General features: G+C 41.2%; 1 protein-coding gene and 1 long non-coding RNA gene across 19 annotated transcripts in view; one reads left to right on the forward strand and one right to left on the reverse strand.

Annotated features, from left to right (window-relative positions):
• The window catches only part of LPIN1 (lipin 1), a 71,489-nt gene that overhangs the window by 25,029 nt on the left and 28,553 nt on the right, over nt 1–17,907 (forward strand). For 5 of the 18 annotated variants that reach the window (XM_015276089.4, XM_004935771.5, XM_040697900.2 and 2 more), the window contains 5 exons: nt 12,087–12,287; nt 13,598–13,693; nt 14,612–14,946; nt 15,331–15,450; nt 16,356–16,463. In XM_015276089.4, the coding sequence (XP_015131575.2) occupies nt 12,087–12,287; nt 13,598–13,693; nt 14,612–14,946; nt 15,331–15,450; nt 16,356–16,463 (860 nt within the window). Of the gene's footprint in view, nt 1–4,699; nt 5,045–8,503; nt 8,701–9,987; nt 10,811–11,077; nt 11,181–12,086; nt 12,288–13,597; nt 13,694–14,611; nt 14,947–15,330; nt 15,451–16,355; nt 16,464–17,907 lie in introns of those variants that run through there. The other 13 variants (XM_004935773.5, XM_015276093.4, XM_046939229.1 and 10 more) reach the window with 12 other exon arrangements.
• LOC121110239 lies at nt 1,771–4,408 on the reverse strand. The gene is made up of 2 exons (XR_005858571.2): nt 4,321–4,408; nt 1,771–3,053 (listed from the first exon to the last, which is right to left on the reverse strand). It is a non-coding gene; the product is annotated as an uncharacterized LOC121110239 (long non-coding RNA).

Raw genomic sequence — 17,907 nt, forward strand, 5'->3', positions numbered from 1 at the left:
AAACATTTCAATCCAAAGCAGGGTGGAGGGGTTTCCTCTGAAGGTATATGTAATTCTTCCTTTCTTGTATGTGTGTACATTTAAACAAAAGTATGTATTTTGTCTGAGCAGAGTACAGTCCTTTGTTTGAACATGTCTACTTGGAAACTCTGGGCTTTGGCCAAGGAAAGAGCACATTAATGACTTCACTGTTATCTCTGTAATCTCATACGTTCTGATTGCTTTGATTTACCAGCACTCATGATTTTCTAAGATTTCTAAGATTATATTTAGAGAGCTTAAGCTACAGATTTGGAGATAAATCACTCTATAATGAGACTGGACTGGTACAAGTAGACCTTCATAAGAGTTGATAGATATATTTAGCCTCCCTTGTTTGTCACTTGAATATTCCTCCCCTCTTTTGTTTTGGCCATGTTTGCATCGTAGGAGTCAGTGCATGGCACTGTTTCTCAGTAGCCTGTAGTATTTTGACTACGGAAATAGTCAATATTTCCAATATCCCAAAATATCCTGGGATATAAAGGAAGCACCGAGGTTTTTATGGTTTTGCAAGGCTTGATGTGGATCTAAAGAGAAAAAAGAAAGGCTCATTTAAGAACTTTCATTATTAAGACATTATATATTAAGAAGGAAAAAAAAAAAAAACCACTTCCTGAGTAGTTCATTGGCTACAGATCTCCTTTTTGGGAGTATTTTTCAGTGAGAGGTAGGTAGAAAACTGTGTGTCACAAAACCAAGTCCAAAAGTAGTTGGTACAAAATCAAATTTGGTTATGCAATACAAGCCCTGACGGCATGACAGCTGATAAGTGTGTTAGCATTAGAGATGAACATTTTGGTAAATAATCAGTACCTCCTGCCCTGCCTCTAACTTCATGTGTAGCTGTTCCTGGAAAACTGCAGTCCTACATTTGACAAAATAATCTCCACAGTTTCCCTTTTCACCTGTTGCTCCACCTTCTCACTGACTTAGACTTTATAGTCCTTTTGAAGACCTTGTAATCTTCCTGAGATGATGTCACTGTTCACCTCTTAACAGTGAGGACAAAGAAGGAAGATAAGAAATGATGTCAGAATGTTGTTGTGTAACACCTGTGTGACTGATGGTGTCAGCAGACAATTACAGTACTGGGAATTGTGACCATATGGAAAGCAGAATCCAAAACCTGAAGTTGGCAAAGGGCAAGGAGCTCAGGTGGGGCAGATTTACAGCTGATGCAGGAAAGAAGCATCAGCCTAAATGCGACACGCTGAAAACACTGACAAAAGCAAGATAGTTTCATATGGAATAAAGAATAAAACCTGTCCTGTATGGCTTTATGTTGGATAAGGATAGCATTCTTACTCTTTTTGAGGTTGTGTTCTACTGAGATCTTCAAGAACCTCACACTGGGAGTGGGAACAGTCCATCCCAGAAACAGACAAAGCAAAACCAGCAGGACAGACAAATGTTTTATCAATCTCTGCAACTAAGTAACTTCTATATACATCTATTTGCTACAATAACCACTGCTACTGTGCCTTCAAATGAAAGGAAAAATGAATTGCTAGGCAATTGAAGGAAAATAAAAGGGAAAAAATATGATGGAGGTGGAAGATTCAGTAGATCATCAAAGGTACTGTAGGTAATGTATAAAAATACCTACTTACTTAAATTAGGAGAGTTACTATTTTATTAAGATGATGAGACATTTCATTAGATAATTGGAGAGCCAGAGTTTTTAATGCTTATACTGGAATAAAACTAGATCAACTCTTATACTGCTTATACAGCTTTTACAGCTTGAGCTACTGCGTTTATTATCAAGACGGTCAGTACCAGATTCCAGAGCTATATTTGCTTATGAATACATTATAAATTAGCTAAAAGCTCAAGTTCTCTATTTATTGAATCTTTTTTCATGGACATTGTGTATGCATTAACAATTGCAGTCATTCATAACCCAGGCACTATATGCCGGAAGATGAAATCCAGTTTTGGTGTGGGATTTGAGGCATGTGAGATAATGCATTAAATAGCTTTCTGGTCTGAGTGGTCATTTTGCTGAATGGCCAAAACACTTGCAGGAAAATCTAATGCCCCAAGAACTGAAGGCTTTTTTTTCTTTTCTTTTTTGTTCTGCATAAATATATGTAATAAATTCTAGTAACCCATGCTTGAGTTTTATTAAACCTTTCTTCTTTTCGACTTTTTTTAAAGCCAGTTTTATTAATTGTCAGAGACTACACTGGTTGAATTTCTTGCAACTTGTCTTTTCATAGTAACTACGAACCTACGTCCTAGGCTAGAAGCACTGTGCCAAAACCATATGCACACAAACTGAACTGATAACCTGTAAGTTCTTTGGGGCAGGAATCAAGCGTTAAATGAGTCATAATGGGTGGGTACAGATCAGAGAAGGAATGGAAAGAAAAAAACTTCTGAGAGCAGGTCCTTAGAAAGTCTGTGGACAGTTGTAGAGTCAAAACTTAGGAAATAAACTGGTGTTGCCCAAACATGCCTCCAGAAACCTGGCAAAGGAGAAAATGACCTGAAATTCAAAACTTCTTCGTTCCATGGATCATTCTCTTGCAAGGGCATAGCATGCTTCTTGACCATACAGTGCAACTCCCTCAGACACGTAGTTTTGTGCATAACTTCAGCCTGCCTCTTAGTCTGGTATGGTCTGTGGCCATACTATCCTCCAAACTATGCCCAGACATGGGACTGAGCCAAACCCACATCCATGACCATGCTAAAGCTTGTATGGTGTGAAAGATTATGTACTGTATGTATTGGTTCTCTAACCAGATGTCACTGATGAGAACAGTTGAGCTGAAGCAAGTTGAGGACCTTCTGGAGTAAGGATTTCAGAATCAGTCAGCAGAAGTTGTTCTGAGAAGTAATCTGAGGAATACTGTCCTCACCGATGATGGTCACATCGTCAGCAAGAACAAGGACTAAACAGAAGGACTAAGATGGTGTCATGCTGCTGGCAGAATCTTATAGTCGCTGAGCAAGCATTTGGCCACTCTCCTCAGCATCCTACGGGTATCATGGCTGTATTTGCACTGCAACACAGAAAGAGAAAATGTAACCTAGCACATCAAACCCTTAAAAATGTAAAACATTATTTGTGGGCTGTTACATCAAGCAGCAGATGGCTGGACACAATAAATAAGTGAACACAACTTTCCAACAGTGAGGCTCTCATTTCTGGATTTCTGAGAGCAGCAGAGAAGAGTGGGTGGTGTTGAGGCTGTGGAAAGATAGTGACTTTGATTCAATGTGTTACAATTCTGTTTTTATATAAATACAGTAGTGAAAGTCTGTAGTGGAACAGTGCATTAAAGCAGTCCTGAACTGTGAGGGCTGGAGGATACCACCCACTCAGAGCGAAGACAATACAGAACTGCATTCCACACGAATGCAGCAGAGCACTGGTCAGGATCCACTGCTGGCACAGGCACAGCTTCTTGTATTCACATCAGGGATGGGACTATTCACCAGCACATCTCAGTGCCTGTAAGGACAAGGAATTATATAGGAAATGAAAGTGCAGGTATTCTTGGGCCCAGTTGTATATTGCTTTCTTTTTGGGAGTAAGCAAACACCCATACTTGTTGCGCTCTGGCAGAAACTGCCTTCAGTGAATTTTTGTTCTAAAGCAGAGATGAAATTGTTCACGTAGCTCTGTTGCTGGAAATGGACAACAGCAAATGGGTATTTGAGCTTGTGAGAGTGCTCATCACCCAGGAGTTCTTGTGGGCTGCACAAGGTTCGAACTGCAGAAAGAACTGCTGAAGAAAAACCTTGCAAAGAATTACAAGTAGGTGAGGGATGAGGGGAGACTGCAAGGAGATTGTTTTACGGTATGACTGGAAAGTTAACAGAAAATGGAATACTCAATTGCTGATTACTCAACAAGGAACTCTCCCCAGGCTTCTGCTGCGTGGGGACCAGAACATGTAGGCACATGAAAAACACCTTGGAAAAACTCATTTTCAAGCCTAAAGCTGGCAGGCTCTCCTCCAGCTCGTTTATGAACTTTGATCCTTCTTTGTGCATGTTCTCTGCCCCTTTTTTGTTTTTTTGTTTTCCTGTGTTTTACTGTTTCCTGATCATTTGTTTGGCACTTAGCTCCATCCCCTTCTACTTGCTGTGAGAGATCCCGCTATCCGGTAATTTTAGCAACGCACCCCCATTTCCCTATTTAGCTGCCCTCCGAGCTATCTCTGTTCTTGTCGTTGCAAGCTCGAAACAATGAATTTAAGCGAACCGACAGACAGCCCCTCACAGAAAGGGGCAGCACCACACGCCGTGGCAGCTGTGACCGACCTGCCCTCATCTCCTAGTTCGGCCTTTGGTACACAGCGCTCTGGGCCCGAGGGCACGGCCGGAACGGACAGAGAACACAGCTGTAAGTGACGACGGAGAGGAGGCTTCCCGCCCGCCCACCGCGCAACCTCCGGGGGCTGAACGGGTACCGCCGCCCTCGGGCCGTTTGCGGCCGGCTTCCACGCCTCCTCCACCGCTTCGATCGGCGGAACAACAGCGGTCCGCCCTCGCATCACACCACTACCACCAGGCCAAGAGGCGGGGCCGGCCAACAGCCCGATCGGGGCAGGGCCGTCCCGAGAAGCCCTTCACGCCGCCCCGCCGCGGTCCCTCCTCCGGGGCGGCACTGCCGGGCTGTGTCGCCGTGGCGGCGGCGGGCGGCGCGCACAAAGGCGGCGGAGGGGAACGGAGCGGAGGGGCCGAGGCTGTCCGGGTCCGGCGGTTGCTGCCGGGAGGCGGCGGAGGTGGGAGCCGTGGCTCGGGGCCGTGCGGGTGGGAAGGGAGGGCGCGGACCCGCAGGTGCCTCCGGCCTGGGTGGGCTGCCCGGGACATCCCCCCGGTCCCGGCTGGGTAGCTCCTTTTCCTTGCTGAGCGCTCTGATTCGCCGCCGTTTCGCAGGCGCTGCTCGGAGGTGGCATGATGAGCGCGTCATAGGCAGGGCCTGGCCGGCACGGTGCCGTCTGTTTGCATAGAGCTGAACTTGGGTGTCAGCGGTCTCTCTTCGGTGACTATCCTCTGGTTTGGTTCGCGGTCTGGGGTGGTGTTTTGTTATTTATTTATTTATTTATTTGTGTGTGTGTGTGTGCTTTGTTTATTTTATTTTCTCGGTGGTTTTATCTGTGTCTGTGCTGTCTCAGGCAGCAACTACTGGCAGACGTTTAGTGTCTGTGGGTAAGGTTTTGCTGTCATCGTCGTGGCAGTCAGAAGCCAGATGCTCCTGTTACAGTGAATGGAGCCTATTGCCATGAAAGGAACTGGAGGAGAAGTGAGGAGATTATAGGGGAAAGGTTTAATAATGTGATGGTTTTAGGCATAAAGACATAAAAATAGCTACTGATGGTCTTAGATGCTTTCTGGTAGCTCATGTCACCTGTCAGTGTCTGCTTACCTGGTTCAGTGTTGTCTGGTGGTGAGGGAGTTGGGCAAGTTTCAATCATTGGCCTTTTTCCATACCTACAGATATGCAGAGGTACGTGTTTGTTTATCTGTTGAGCACACGTACGCTCAGCGATCATTAAAAACATTTGGAATGCAGTAAGTGCTTACTTTAAACTCTGAAAATACGGCAGAATAGTCAGAAAGAAAATCTATTTTCTAGTCCCACTGGAAGAGAGGATGCTAGTCATGTGAGGAGTCAGCCCAGAACAGAGCTACAGCTGTGCCTCCTCTCTCATTTGTGTTCCTGCTCTGACATTGGAACAATAGCCCAGGGCTGCACGGGACGTGATCAACAATATATTCACCAGTTGATTCAAAAGCTCTTGGTTTCAAACGTTGGTTTGCAGTTTCAATTTGTTGTAAAGTTTGATCGTATTTGTGCAGTAGCAACTCAAGTAGGTGTCAGACTGATTTGTATGGCTTTAGTGATCCCCACTAGGCAAGTGGGGGATGTGCATTTGGGAGGTTGGTGTTGGACTACAGTTGTTGACTTAAGCTGGTCACGAAGTAGTTCATTTGGGCTCAGGCATGCTGACTGTGGGACAAGAGGCCAGTCTTGTCCTCCTTCTGTTTGAATGCCAGGATTCAGTACAGACATGTTTGTAGTCTTCAGTTTGAATCTGTGATTTCAGCTTCTCCCAATGAAATATGCTGTTATTTATGGGAACTTGGTCAAGTATATGAGAAATATACTATTTCAAATGGGAGAGATTGTGGTAAAATCTCAGCAATAACAAATAGGACAGTCTCTGGATAATCAAAGGCTGTATCTGTGAGTAAGCAGGTTCTGGGAATGACTTGCAGCTTGGAGAATAACTTCAACACTTGATCTGTTTGACTCTGGGCAATATAAGAAGTCAGAGCCCTTAGCTAACTCCAAATAGGAATCAAATAGTTTCTAATAGAATTAAGCCCAGGATAATTCCAACCTTAAAGTATTTCTGCTGCCAGGAAGCAGAATGCTCTTACTCTGATGTTGAGCCAGCCACATGCAGCATGTTCCTTTCTAGTTTGGGATGAGCAAGTGACTTGCACCTGTTCCCAGCTGACCAGAAGAATTGTCAAATCACCTGCAGGAATGTGGTCTGTCTCATACTTCTGTGACTATGGTGAGATGTGGAAAAACTGTGCATAATCAGGTTTGGTCTAGAGTCTGCCATCCTATTAGTGAAACTGTTGCACTGTTCAGCATACTGCTTCCCTCACAACTTGTCCGTATCTGAAATGTGGCTGCTTATGGTTTCCTTCCTGCTTGTGTGTTCAGGTTCCCTTTCCTAGATGGGGGAAAAAAATATATATGCCTTACTTAGCAAGGTTTGTCTGTATCTTGCTACCTTATGATGTAGCCACATGGACAGACCCCACTTGAAACCAGTGGGAGTTAAACACAATGTAGATCTCAACCTTAATAACTTGGACAAGATGATAAATGGATCTTCTTGCAAAATAAGGACCTAAACTGAGGTTTGTTACAAACCTACGCAGTACCTACACAGTGGGGTCCATAGCCATAACCCTGGGTTGAATTGATGTAGGAGCCAGCAAGTAGTAAAGAAAAAGGTTTTCAAGAGCTATTAATGATTTTCAGAGTTCAACCAGAAATGTGTTTAAACTTAGGAGGTTTGGATGGGATGGTGACTCAGCATTAATGACTTTGCAAGGTGTTGATCATTTTCTAATAGACAGAAATACCTCTTTTAAACCAGTAGAATATTAGTTTTTATGAGCTTCTGTAGTTAGGAAGTCACTGTTAGTGCAGTTGCTCTATAGAAGGGTTTATCTTAATTTTGAAAGGAAAAAAAAAAGTCCCTCCAGAGAATCTTACTGGAAGAACTTCATTATCAATGTTCTTAGAATGTAAGGTCTGATACAATGGATTGTATCAGATTGGATTCTAATTGCTGTAGAGGGGGTTGGTGTTCAATACTGCAAACAAAACTGAGTTGTTTCAGAGTCAAGAAAATAAATGTTTGGCACATAATAAAATGATAGCAGTCAGTACGTACCTGGGAGTCTCTTAAATGTTGCCGATTACTCTGCTGTGTGTGAGGAATAATTCCCTTGGAGGAGCCAGAGTTTGTTCCCCAGCTGTGGTCCAGTCTCTCTCAAGCTTTCCATCTCCATAACAGAAGCCAAGAGTAGAATCATAGAATCATATAATGGCCTGGGTTGAAAAGGACCACAATGATCATCGAGTTTCAAGCCCTCTGCTATGTGCAGGGTCGCCAACCACTAGACCAGGCTGCCCAGAGCCACATCCAGCCTGGATGTGGTCTTCTATGATTCTATGATTCATTCTATTATAACAGTAGATCAGGGAATCATGTAGACCAGGCATGGGAAGTTGTCATAGTGTGGACATGAGCTGCAGTGCTGTAGTGGTTTATCTTAACTGAATGGTGTCTCATTGGTTTCTGGCTCCCTTTCAACACTTCAAATCTGTAAGGAAAATTCCTTAGGAAAGTTAGGGTCTCATCATGACATAAGATGTTATATCCATAGTGGAAATGTGTGTCTGTGATGTGGTTCCTTTGTGCTGCACGTTTGGTTTGTGTTACATCGACCATTGCTGCACATCTTTGTGAAACTGCAGAACTGTGGAGAAAGTGTCGAAAGGGACCTAAATGTTGCACTCATGCTAATGCACAAAAGGATGCCGAAGGCCATTCTTGGCAGACAGACCAGCTAGCTCAGTCTGCTTGCATCTGTGCATTAAAACTCTCTTTTAAGGAAGGTGACTGCATATCAACTGCTCCTTGGGAGTCATCTCTTGTCTGTCTGAACTGCTGCTGCTTCTGATGGGCCAACTGCCAAAGAATTGCTTGGGAGGGTGCCTGTGTGCCAAAAATGTACCAGAGTTTTGTAGTTTGAATAGATTCAGTCTAGGTGATCAAATTATAACAGTGGGATCTGTGATGTGGTTTTACTTACTAATTAGAACACGAGCATAGTGACAGTGTCTTCAATTGCGATAACTTGCAGTGTTTTATTGTACAACATCCAGCAAAGAAAGGTGAAATGGTATGGGGGAGGAGCTGGGCTGCAAAGAAGGGGCCAGGAAGGGTGCAGTTGCCAGCTTTTCCAGTGTACGTGTACAGCTTGGTGTACCTGTACTAAAGAAGCAGATGATTCAGGTGATGGTGCATTTGAACTCCATGGGGCATCCAGTAGAGTTGGAACTTCAGGAAGGACTGAAGATGATGTTGTTAAGGTTACTCTTTGGTAAGTTAATTACCTTAAGTAATAAGGTAGCACCCAGTGCTTTATTTTTCACATATTTTCCACAAAATGATAAATTCTGAAAAGTGATGGCTGTGTTAATAAAAAAAAAGGTTGGTGTTATTCTCTGGCAGGGAATGCTAGTTAATTTGACATTAAAAACAATGCTAGAAAATACTTTTAATTTCATAATGCATGAATCATTTGGGGCTGTGGAGTATTTCAGACCATTTGAGAATAATGGCAGAAGCATTACAGGCTGCTCTTGCTTGCTGAAGGCTTGGATCAAAAGGATTTTGAGCTTTCCCAGCAGCAAAAAAAACTTTATGCTCTGTCTACTAGTTTGCTTCCATGGTGTGAGAAACAAGTTTTGGTAAATCTAGTGTAATTAACAAGCAGGCAGTGGTTTTAACCCATGATGTAAACCCTGTGCTTGTTGCTGAAGTCACTGCTGCCTGGTTAGTGTGTGAAAGATGTCTCAGAGCTGCCGGAGTGAAATGTTGAACCAAAACCACATGCGGCCTCTCTGGGGTTTGAGGAATGTTGGTTTCCTGGAGTGCTGACACAGTATTGCCTGACTGTAGGTTGGCAAAATAAACTTAGAACCTTAGTGTGCAAAGAGTCTCATCTTTGGGTATGTGCAAAAGCTAGGACAAAGGGCCTGCGTCTCTCAGAGTCCCATTTCTGGACTATATCCCTGTTAGAACTCCCTTTTGTTCCCTACGTTTGAAGTATAAAACCATTTTCTTGTGTGGTTCCAATCAGGTTAATCTGTCATTCTCTTTCAGTTCTGCAATGATTTTACAGCATGGGCCAGGTTCAGCCCAGTCTGGACTGAATGTCTGGCACTAGCTGACTGTTTGAATGTGGTTTGTTGTTTTTTATAGGGATAAGAGGCTTGCACTGTGTGAAAGCAAGCTGTGCTGTTCCACTTGGCCACAGAGCTTGAGGATAGTGTCTCACTTTTAATTCACCAGCATAAGAATAATCTTTGTCCTAAGACAGGGCAGGCAGTATGGTTGGATTTGTCATGAACGAGAGCGGTTCCATAATTCTCCTTTGAGGAGTTGAGGAGACCTGCTGGTGTAACTTGTTCAGAGGATGTGTGAGTTCCCATATTTAGATTGTTTGCCCATAGCCCTCCCAAAAAGCAGGTGTATGAGTCCCAGCAAGTACTCCTTCACCAAGGAAAAGGAAGTTAAAGCTGTGTTGCACCTAGAAATTTTGTTGCTTATGCAGGCTAGGCGTCAGCTGGTGTCAAATAAACCATGTAATTTGCAGTCTAAATGTAGCCAGCTTTAAGTTTAATGCTAGCACAACAAGAAATACATTTCTTACTGTGCTTTAGGTTAGACAAATCCTCCATAGAAATTGGAAGTATTTTTCCAAAGGAAAGAGATAACTAAAAACAACTATGAACAGTAACTGTGTGTGTGTGTGTGTGTGTGTGTGTGTGTGTTTGTAGTGCTGGCTTCTTGAAGAGCTCATATGAGAGCTACCAAGATAATTAGGGGGGCTACAGCTGATGACTTGCAGGGAGAGGCTGAGAAAGCTAGTTCTGTTCAATCTTTGGGGCAGTCAGCAACCTGCTGGGAGTACAGAGGAAATGTCCAGGATTTGCTCAGAGGTGCAGAGAGATGAAATGGGGCAGTGGGCACAAGTTATGGGAAATTCTAATTAGATACTGGGTAGAAAATCCTCGCTCTGAGGATGTGGCAACAAGTTCCTGGCGAGGCTGTGAATTCTCCATCCTTGAAGGCAGTGAGAGCTCAATTGGCATTCTGGGTTGTGGTACAGTGGGCTCTAGAAGCCCCTTCCGAGCTGTTGTTCCAACAATTATGACTCAGCACAAGGTGCATCATGAGTTTAAAGTTCTCAGTGCAACAGTTCTCTGCTGGATGTACGTTCAGTAAAAGTATGTTACTAATATACTTATTGTAAGAGCCCAGGATGCTGCTACCAGTTGAATACTGGAGAATTGAATATAATGACTCTTTGCTATCAGGTTTTCACATGTTGACTTCCAAGTGGCACTTCCTAGGTGCCTGGATGCAGATTTATGGATTTCAGCACTTGATGTTTTGTGTCATACCAAATACTTTGAAATAGGCAGGTCAGTTTTCATGGTATTCTTTTAATTGTTTGTTTGTTTGCTTCAAAGTATAAATCACTGTTAAAAATCGGAGCTGTTTTTGAATCGTTTCACACTTGCATCATTTTGTTGTTATCAAGAGAACACAGCTGAAAGAAGCCTGTGTTGGAGCTGCTGCTTAGTGTGTGCTGTGCAGCTCAGTGCGGTGGCTGTCTCAGACTAAGCTCAATTCTGTTCTCATCAGCAGTGCGAGTTTTACCATTGCCTGCCCTCTCTGTTGATGTCCAGGTGATGTGCAGCCCTGTAGAGGACTTGAATGCCAGGCATTCTAAGCGCACATACTGAGCCTACAAGGATATTCTTGAAATCACTATTCCAGAATCTGCAAGAGGTATTGGAAAAAACAAAGGAAATAATACAGTCCCTGAAGTTTCTAGTGTTCTGGAGAGTATCTGCTTAAATTCATTCATATTCTGTGAGCCTGTAAAAGACTTCTTGGATTTATGAGTGTCTAAGTATGTGTGTTGTCTTGTGTAGGGACTGTGTGTGATGAGAATATGTATTAAGAAGGGAGAAACTATACTAATTGGGAGAGGAGGGGAAATAAAGCCAACCAGCCAATCACTTTAACCATCAACACGTGCCTCATTTTTTTAATAAGCCTGCTTGTACTAAAAAGAGACTTTGAAAGATTGGTAGAGTTGCATTTAGAAAGCACTCCAAAGTTCAGAAGCTCTGATGTGCCAAACCATAATACGTACCTTTTGCACACGTGCCTTACAATAATCTTTTAACAGCAGAAAGCTAAGTGGGAGAATAGTCTTTGTCTGTAATGCAGTGAAAAAGGAGATCTGCTTAGAACCATCCCTTGCCCTGCCCTTAAAAGTCTGTAGAAATACACGAGAAAAATATATTCCATTTTGAGAGCACAGTAAGTGATAGGAGGAGATGTTCTGTTCTGCAGTAATGCTTTCTCTTCAGTGATAAAGTAGAAACTCCTATGAGCTGCAATCTGAAAGTCTGACTGTAGTTTTGAATGCAACTGATGTTAGAAACTTCTGAAAGCTGTTATAATTCTGAGAGTTAAAAGGTTTCTTTTGTTTTTGCTTTTGAACAGCTCTCTACACCTATGTCAGCTCTAAATAAAGTAGTTGAGAAATCCCGATTTCATGTGATGTTAGTAGTTAATGAAACAAGAGAATAACCCTTGCTGGAATCTAAAATGTCTCTATCTCAAATGTCTTTAGAATATAAAGCAGAGCTCCAAACCTAATCTGTTTTATCTGTTGCTTTTCAGGTCCAAACCATGAACTACGTTGGACAGTTAGCAGGGCAAGTGTTTGTAACTGTGAAGGAGCTCTATAAGGGACTAAACCCAGCCACGCTGTCGGGATGTATCGATATAATTGTTGTACGTCAGCCAGATGGGAATCTTCAGTGTTCTCCATTCCATGTACGCTTTGGGAAAATGGGAGTTCTGCGTTCCAGGGAGAAAGTGGTAAGAATTGACACTTTGGATACATTCTGTCCGTGATTTGACTCCGATGGTATGAAATCTACTAGATACTCTGCGTGCTAGTCAGGGTTTTCTTTGGACATTCTTTACAAAGTGCTCAAATTGAAGCAAGTTCCACTTAAAACAGTTATTACAGATTACCACACTTCTAAGCATAATTTGTAAGATGTGGACTGTAATAATATAAAGGCACCATGAAATTTTTAGTGCTTATTTTCTACACAGCAAAATTTTGAATGTGCTAATTTGGGCATATTCTCAATTTCATTAGTGACTGTGTTGTAAGATCACTTTTTAACATGTGCGTTGGTATTTAGAAAAAAGGGATTTACAATGAAGAAATATTTTTCAGGTACAGAATATTAAGATAAATTGAAGCTAGAAAAAGTGGTGATGACTTTAGATAAATGTAATCAAGCTGAAAGACCTGGCCATACCGTATCAGATGAGAAGTTGCCAGTGACTAATGCACGACAGATTATTTTAGGAAGTAATTCATAAGCACATATAGTCTGAGCTGAGAGTATATCTGTAATTATTCAGCAGAAAAATTCAAGTGTCATCATTCTTTAAGGTTTACCTGAATCAAAAAGGAACACAAACATTTAGAATGGATAACAGTTGAAATTGTTACTATGCCAAAAACATACATTTTCTGGAAATGTAAATGTAGGATTGTCCAAGTCTCCCTCTGTAAATACAGTGAAAAAGAAGTTGGTGGCAAAAATGGTTATTAGCAGAGAGAAATCTTCCTGAAAAGAAGTGGAAATGGTTGGTGCTGTACAGCATTGAGATAAATGCGTGGAAGAAATCAATATGTGGATTGTGTAGAGAATAAAAATCCATTTCTGTTTTTGCTTCTCATACATAGTGCCCGTTTAATTAATTTGAAAGGCAGGATATTAGAAATTTACATGTGGAAGCACTTTCTGCACTCTGAAAAATTAGGCTGTGAATTAAAAGGGAGAAAAGATCCATGTGGCGAATGAGGCATCTAGAATTTCAATTAAAAAGATTCGGGGCTTTATGTAATGGCTATAAACCTTCCTGGGGAGCTAGGCAACGATGAGCTGAACAAGTTAGGGCAGCATCCTGAAAACTGACAGCCTCGAGAAGGGCAAGAAAATTCCCCAGCCCCTTCACAAGCGTAGTGGAGTAATTTTTGTTTATGAGGAGGCTTCCTACACTTCACTGAGAAGTATTTGTCCAGTGACAATGGTAGGACAGCTGAGCAGAAACTGTGCATCTAAACCAATGTTATTTTAATTTTGAAAGATGTTATTGACTTCCAGGTTGACATAGAAATTAATGGAGAGGCTGTAGATTTGCACATGAAGCTAGGAGACAATGGAGAAGCCTTTTTTGTCCAGGAGATGGATAACAATCAGGTAAGAATCAAAATTCCAGTTTGTTAAAACACAGTGCTTACTCTTCAAAGTCAGTTCCGAATTTAGAGATTTTGTTGAAAAATGTATTTTTATTCATTTTGAAAGTTTCTGGACATTTTTGTGCTATTGGAACTCAGTATTAAATTTTTCCTTGATTGTTGAGGTTGGAAAAAATCAAAAGAAAATTATCACAACTAAAAGTTACGGGCTTATATGCATGTCTGTGTGTGAACAGAAATAACACGTACACAGTTCATGTGATCCAAGGATGTGTACAGCAGAGGATGGTATTATCCCAACTTCTTTTTTCTCTCAGAAATCTTGACTTTGAACACATACACTCAGCAGACTGCCAGTATAAAGTGCACGTGCCATGTAAACGTCTGTGCTCAGAGCATTTCTGGTACCCACCAAGGACATGATCTTGCAACTACACTTCATGTGGAATTGTATTTAAATGAGAATTTCTGCTGTTGAGCTGTGTAATTAAGTACTAGCCTGTGTAAGTTACGGTCACGCTTGTTTTGAGTAGTCCACAGGTGAAGTAATCTGTCAGAAAAGCCCTTATTTTGTGTTATTGTCCAAAGGGGAATGAATTCTCAAATTCTTCTACAGAGCGTAATGATACTAGTTTCAGGTGAGATTTGTGTCCTTGCACAGTCTACATCTAATATTAGATGCTGAGAGGATCTGTTTTGTTGAGAGCATTGTTCTTGGTTTGTCTAAGGAAATGCAGCTATAGACTGATTTCTGTTGTGCTATAGGATCTTGCTGAGCTTTCAGATATCAAATCATTGTTACTTTTCTGAGGGATAAGTGACTTAGATTTTGATGATTGTGTGTGGATTTTAGATCTATATTTTATGACTGACAGAAGAACTAACTTTTTTTGCATGGTTTGGATTTCTTCTTTCTCAGGAGGTAATTCCTTATCATCTGTCTACGTCCCCCATCCTGTCTGAGGGAACTGCGTTAATGGAAGCTCAGCTGAAGAGAAACTCAATTGACAGGATAAGAAACCTGGACAGCAGTGTATCTTCACAAGTACCACCCCAAGCTCATGGATCCCAGCCTGGTACTGAAACATCTCCAGCCTGTAGCTCTGTGAAAAAGAGGAGGAAAAAGAGGAGGAAGTCTACCCACAAAATAGACAGCTTAAAAAGAGAAGACATTGGAGATACATCAGAAGATGAAGACATGTTTCCTATAGAGATTAGCTCAGAGGAAGAAAAGGAACAATTGGACAATTCAAGGTATCACAGTGGAATGGAGATTTATAACAGAAATCTAATGCAGGGTTAATGTTCCATTCTGTACCTTCTGACAGTGATTTCAAAGCTGATACGTGTGGCTGATAAAGATGTTTCTCTAAGAAACAGCTTTTTGCTAGAAAGCTATCAGGAGTACTACTAACGGAAATAATGAAAATGGCACTTAAAATAAGAACAGTCTTCAGTCATGCTGTGGACTAGGAAGGTGTGAATCAGACAACATGTCTCTGTGTCTTTTTACTTCAGGTTATGCTAATTCTTCTTTGGGTAGTTTTTTCCCCTCTAACCCCATCTCACTTTCCATAGTATATAACAGTTGAGTAATTAAATGTTTTTGTTTTTTTTAAATGTCATGTCTTTCCCTAGGATTCTTGTTCCAGATGTGTTTGTTGATGAAGTATCTGATATAAAGGCTCCTGCTGTTTCTGCTTATTCTCAGTCTTCATCTTACCCTCGTTCGGATGGAGAATGGTCACCTATTCAAAGGTAATCTTCTGATGGTATAGTGCTGGATAGGTCTCTTTTCATTAATGTCTTGTATGCTAGTGCTATATGAAGTCTTACAAAAATTTTGATATCAAACACGGTCACTGTCAGCTGCTAGATGAAATCAGATATTGTAGAACAACTCCAGGTTAACTCTGCCCTTGATTCAACAAACACATGCATACAAATTGAGGCCCACAAATTCTAAATAATACTTACGTGCAAACAGAGATATTAACAGATGTGTGTACTTCAGACAGGATGCATGTGTTGTCAAAGCTGAATCTTTCCCTGATGCACACATTTTCTGAGGACTTCAGTGAATGCAGACGTGTAAAACCTTAAGCGCTTTGAGTATACTCCTTTTTTTAAAATGAGTGTTTTTGTCCATTCCTGGTATTTGGGAAATACCATCAAAAATGGATAACTTTTCACTTGTTGTCAGTTACATTTGTTAAAATAAGAATGAAGTGTGTGTGTGTGTGTCTGTTTATGTGGCTGTACACATCTTGAAGTGGGGTAGTATCAGTAAGACTTTATGGTATGTCTTATCTTACTGAACTGCCTCTGTGGGTGAGGAATGGAAGGAAGGAGAGTAAGGAAATGATCTTAGAGGCTTAATTTAGATGTTTTATATTGCATTCTATAATAAACTTTCTCCACTGACTGTAGAGCTTAATGACATTAGCTGGTGATTGTATGTGTCAATACCCTGCCTCCTCAGTGGCTTCTTGTACTGTACATTCTGTTTCTGGTTTGCAATATTCTGTATTTCAAAAACTCTAGATGTAAATTCATCATTCATGTAGCTAATACACAAAGAGCTTATGTTAATCAGCACTAGTTGTGAATAATGACACTGCTTTATTTCTTTTTTTTTCTTACCAACATGTTGTGTTGTCCAGTAAGCCCATAGATTACACAGGGCAATCCTCTCTTCTCACTGTTCCAGCAGATGGAGGCCTATCTAACTCTTGTCCTCATCAGTCTTCTCACTTTTCTCCTCCAGACAGGTAGAACAGTTGTTCTCCCGCTTTTCTGTGCTACTCTTTAATCTTTTTAATGCATTAATATGCTCTTGGCACTTTAATTGCACATGAACTTTGCTTGTATTTATAACTATACTCATTGCTAACCCAGACACTTCTAAAGAAAGTGACTTTGAAAACCACTTCCTCTCTTTGTGAGCACTGACTGGAGGTAGGTTGCCTTGAGTCATACGAATGAGGATAGCTAATGTATTCATAAAATCAGGGCACTGAAGACCTACTTTAAAACTAAGTTGATTAAGATGATACCAAAAAAAAAGAGGAAGAACATAGTGAGTGAAGTCTTGCAGTCCTCTGAAGACTGGCATTTCCCTGTGTCTTCTTACTGTCAGTGTATATTTACATGACATTTTTATCTGGCGTTTTTCCTGAGGAGTTTACTTTTGCTGGAGATGAAGAAGTAAAAGCAAAACACAGCCTTCAAAACTGAGAAATAAAGAAAGCAAAATTTGTAATGGCAGGAGCCAAGTGTCAAAACAGAACTTCTTTTCTCTTGTTGCTTGGTTTGAAATACTCTCTGCATGTTGGATTGTAACGGTGTGCATCTTAGGAGGAAAGATGGCAAAGCAGGTAGAGCATCTTGCCTAAAGCTTGGGAGACCCACAGTTATGCCTTTGCTGTAGTGTGGGCCTCCTCTTACAAATCCGAAAGTGGGTACAGATATTTGTTGATGCCTTGTGTTCAAGGTGTTTCTGCAGCCAGGCCCTTTCTTTCCAGTCAGTGGAGTGATGTTAGAGCAACTAAGTTAAACCAATAATGGGCTTTCTTCAGGGATTTTGGGGTGAAATTCTAGGAGTTGCACCCTGCAGAAAGGCAGAGTAGATAATTACGATTTTTTCCTTTTACCCTTGAAATCAGTGAATCATTTATTTAAGGCTAACTTGTCTTCACATTGTTGACTTCGCATTAAAAATGTGCTACAAAACCGATAATTTCCTGACAAATAAATGATTTTATATTCCAGTACAGCAGAACAAGGAGTTGAATATGTTTCTGCTGGAAACACTCAAATTCTTTGTGCTCCACTCCTGCTGTTTTCCCTATAAATGTGTATATGGGGATAGAATTGAACAAGTCAGTAAAAAGAAGAAATAAACTGAATACCTTTAGGTTAATTCATTATTTAGTCAGGGTAAGGTGTCTTGTTGATCTGAGTGAATCACTTCTATATTTCACGTCCATTATAACAATGCTAACGTCTCTTCATCTACTGCTTCTGGTGTCATCCCCATTCCAAACTCTTTTTTTCCACACACAACACACATAAATCTTCCTGAAATGTTCAGGTCTGGTGCTCATCTCATCTTTTTCATCTTCTCAAAGCCTACTTCTGTGATGGCAGTCACTTAAAAAATGGCAGATAATGAGACCACTGTGTGCTAGTATTAAGAAGATTCTGAACTGTTTG

Source organism: Gallus gallus, chromosome 3 (assembly GCF_016699485.2).
Source record: "Gallus gallus isolate bGalGal1 chromosome 3, bGalGal1.mat.broiler.GRCg7b, whole genome shotgun sequence".
Classification (NCBI taxonomy): domain Eukaryota; kingdom Metazoa; phylum Chordata; class Aves; order Galliformes; family Phasianidae; genus Gallus; species Gallus gallus.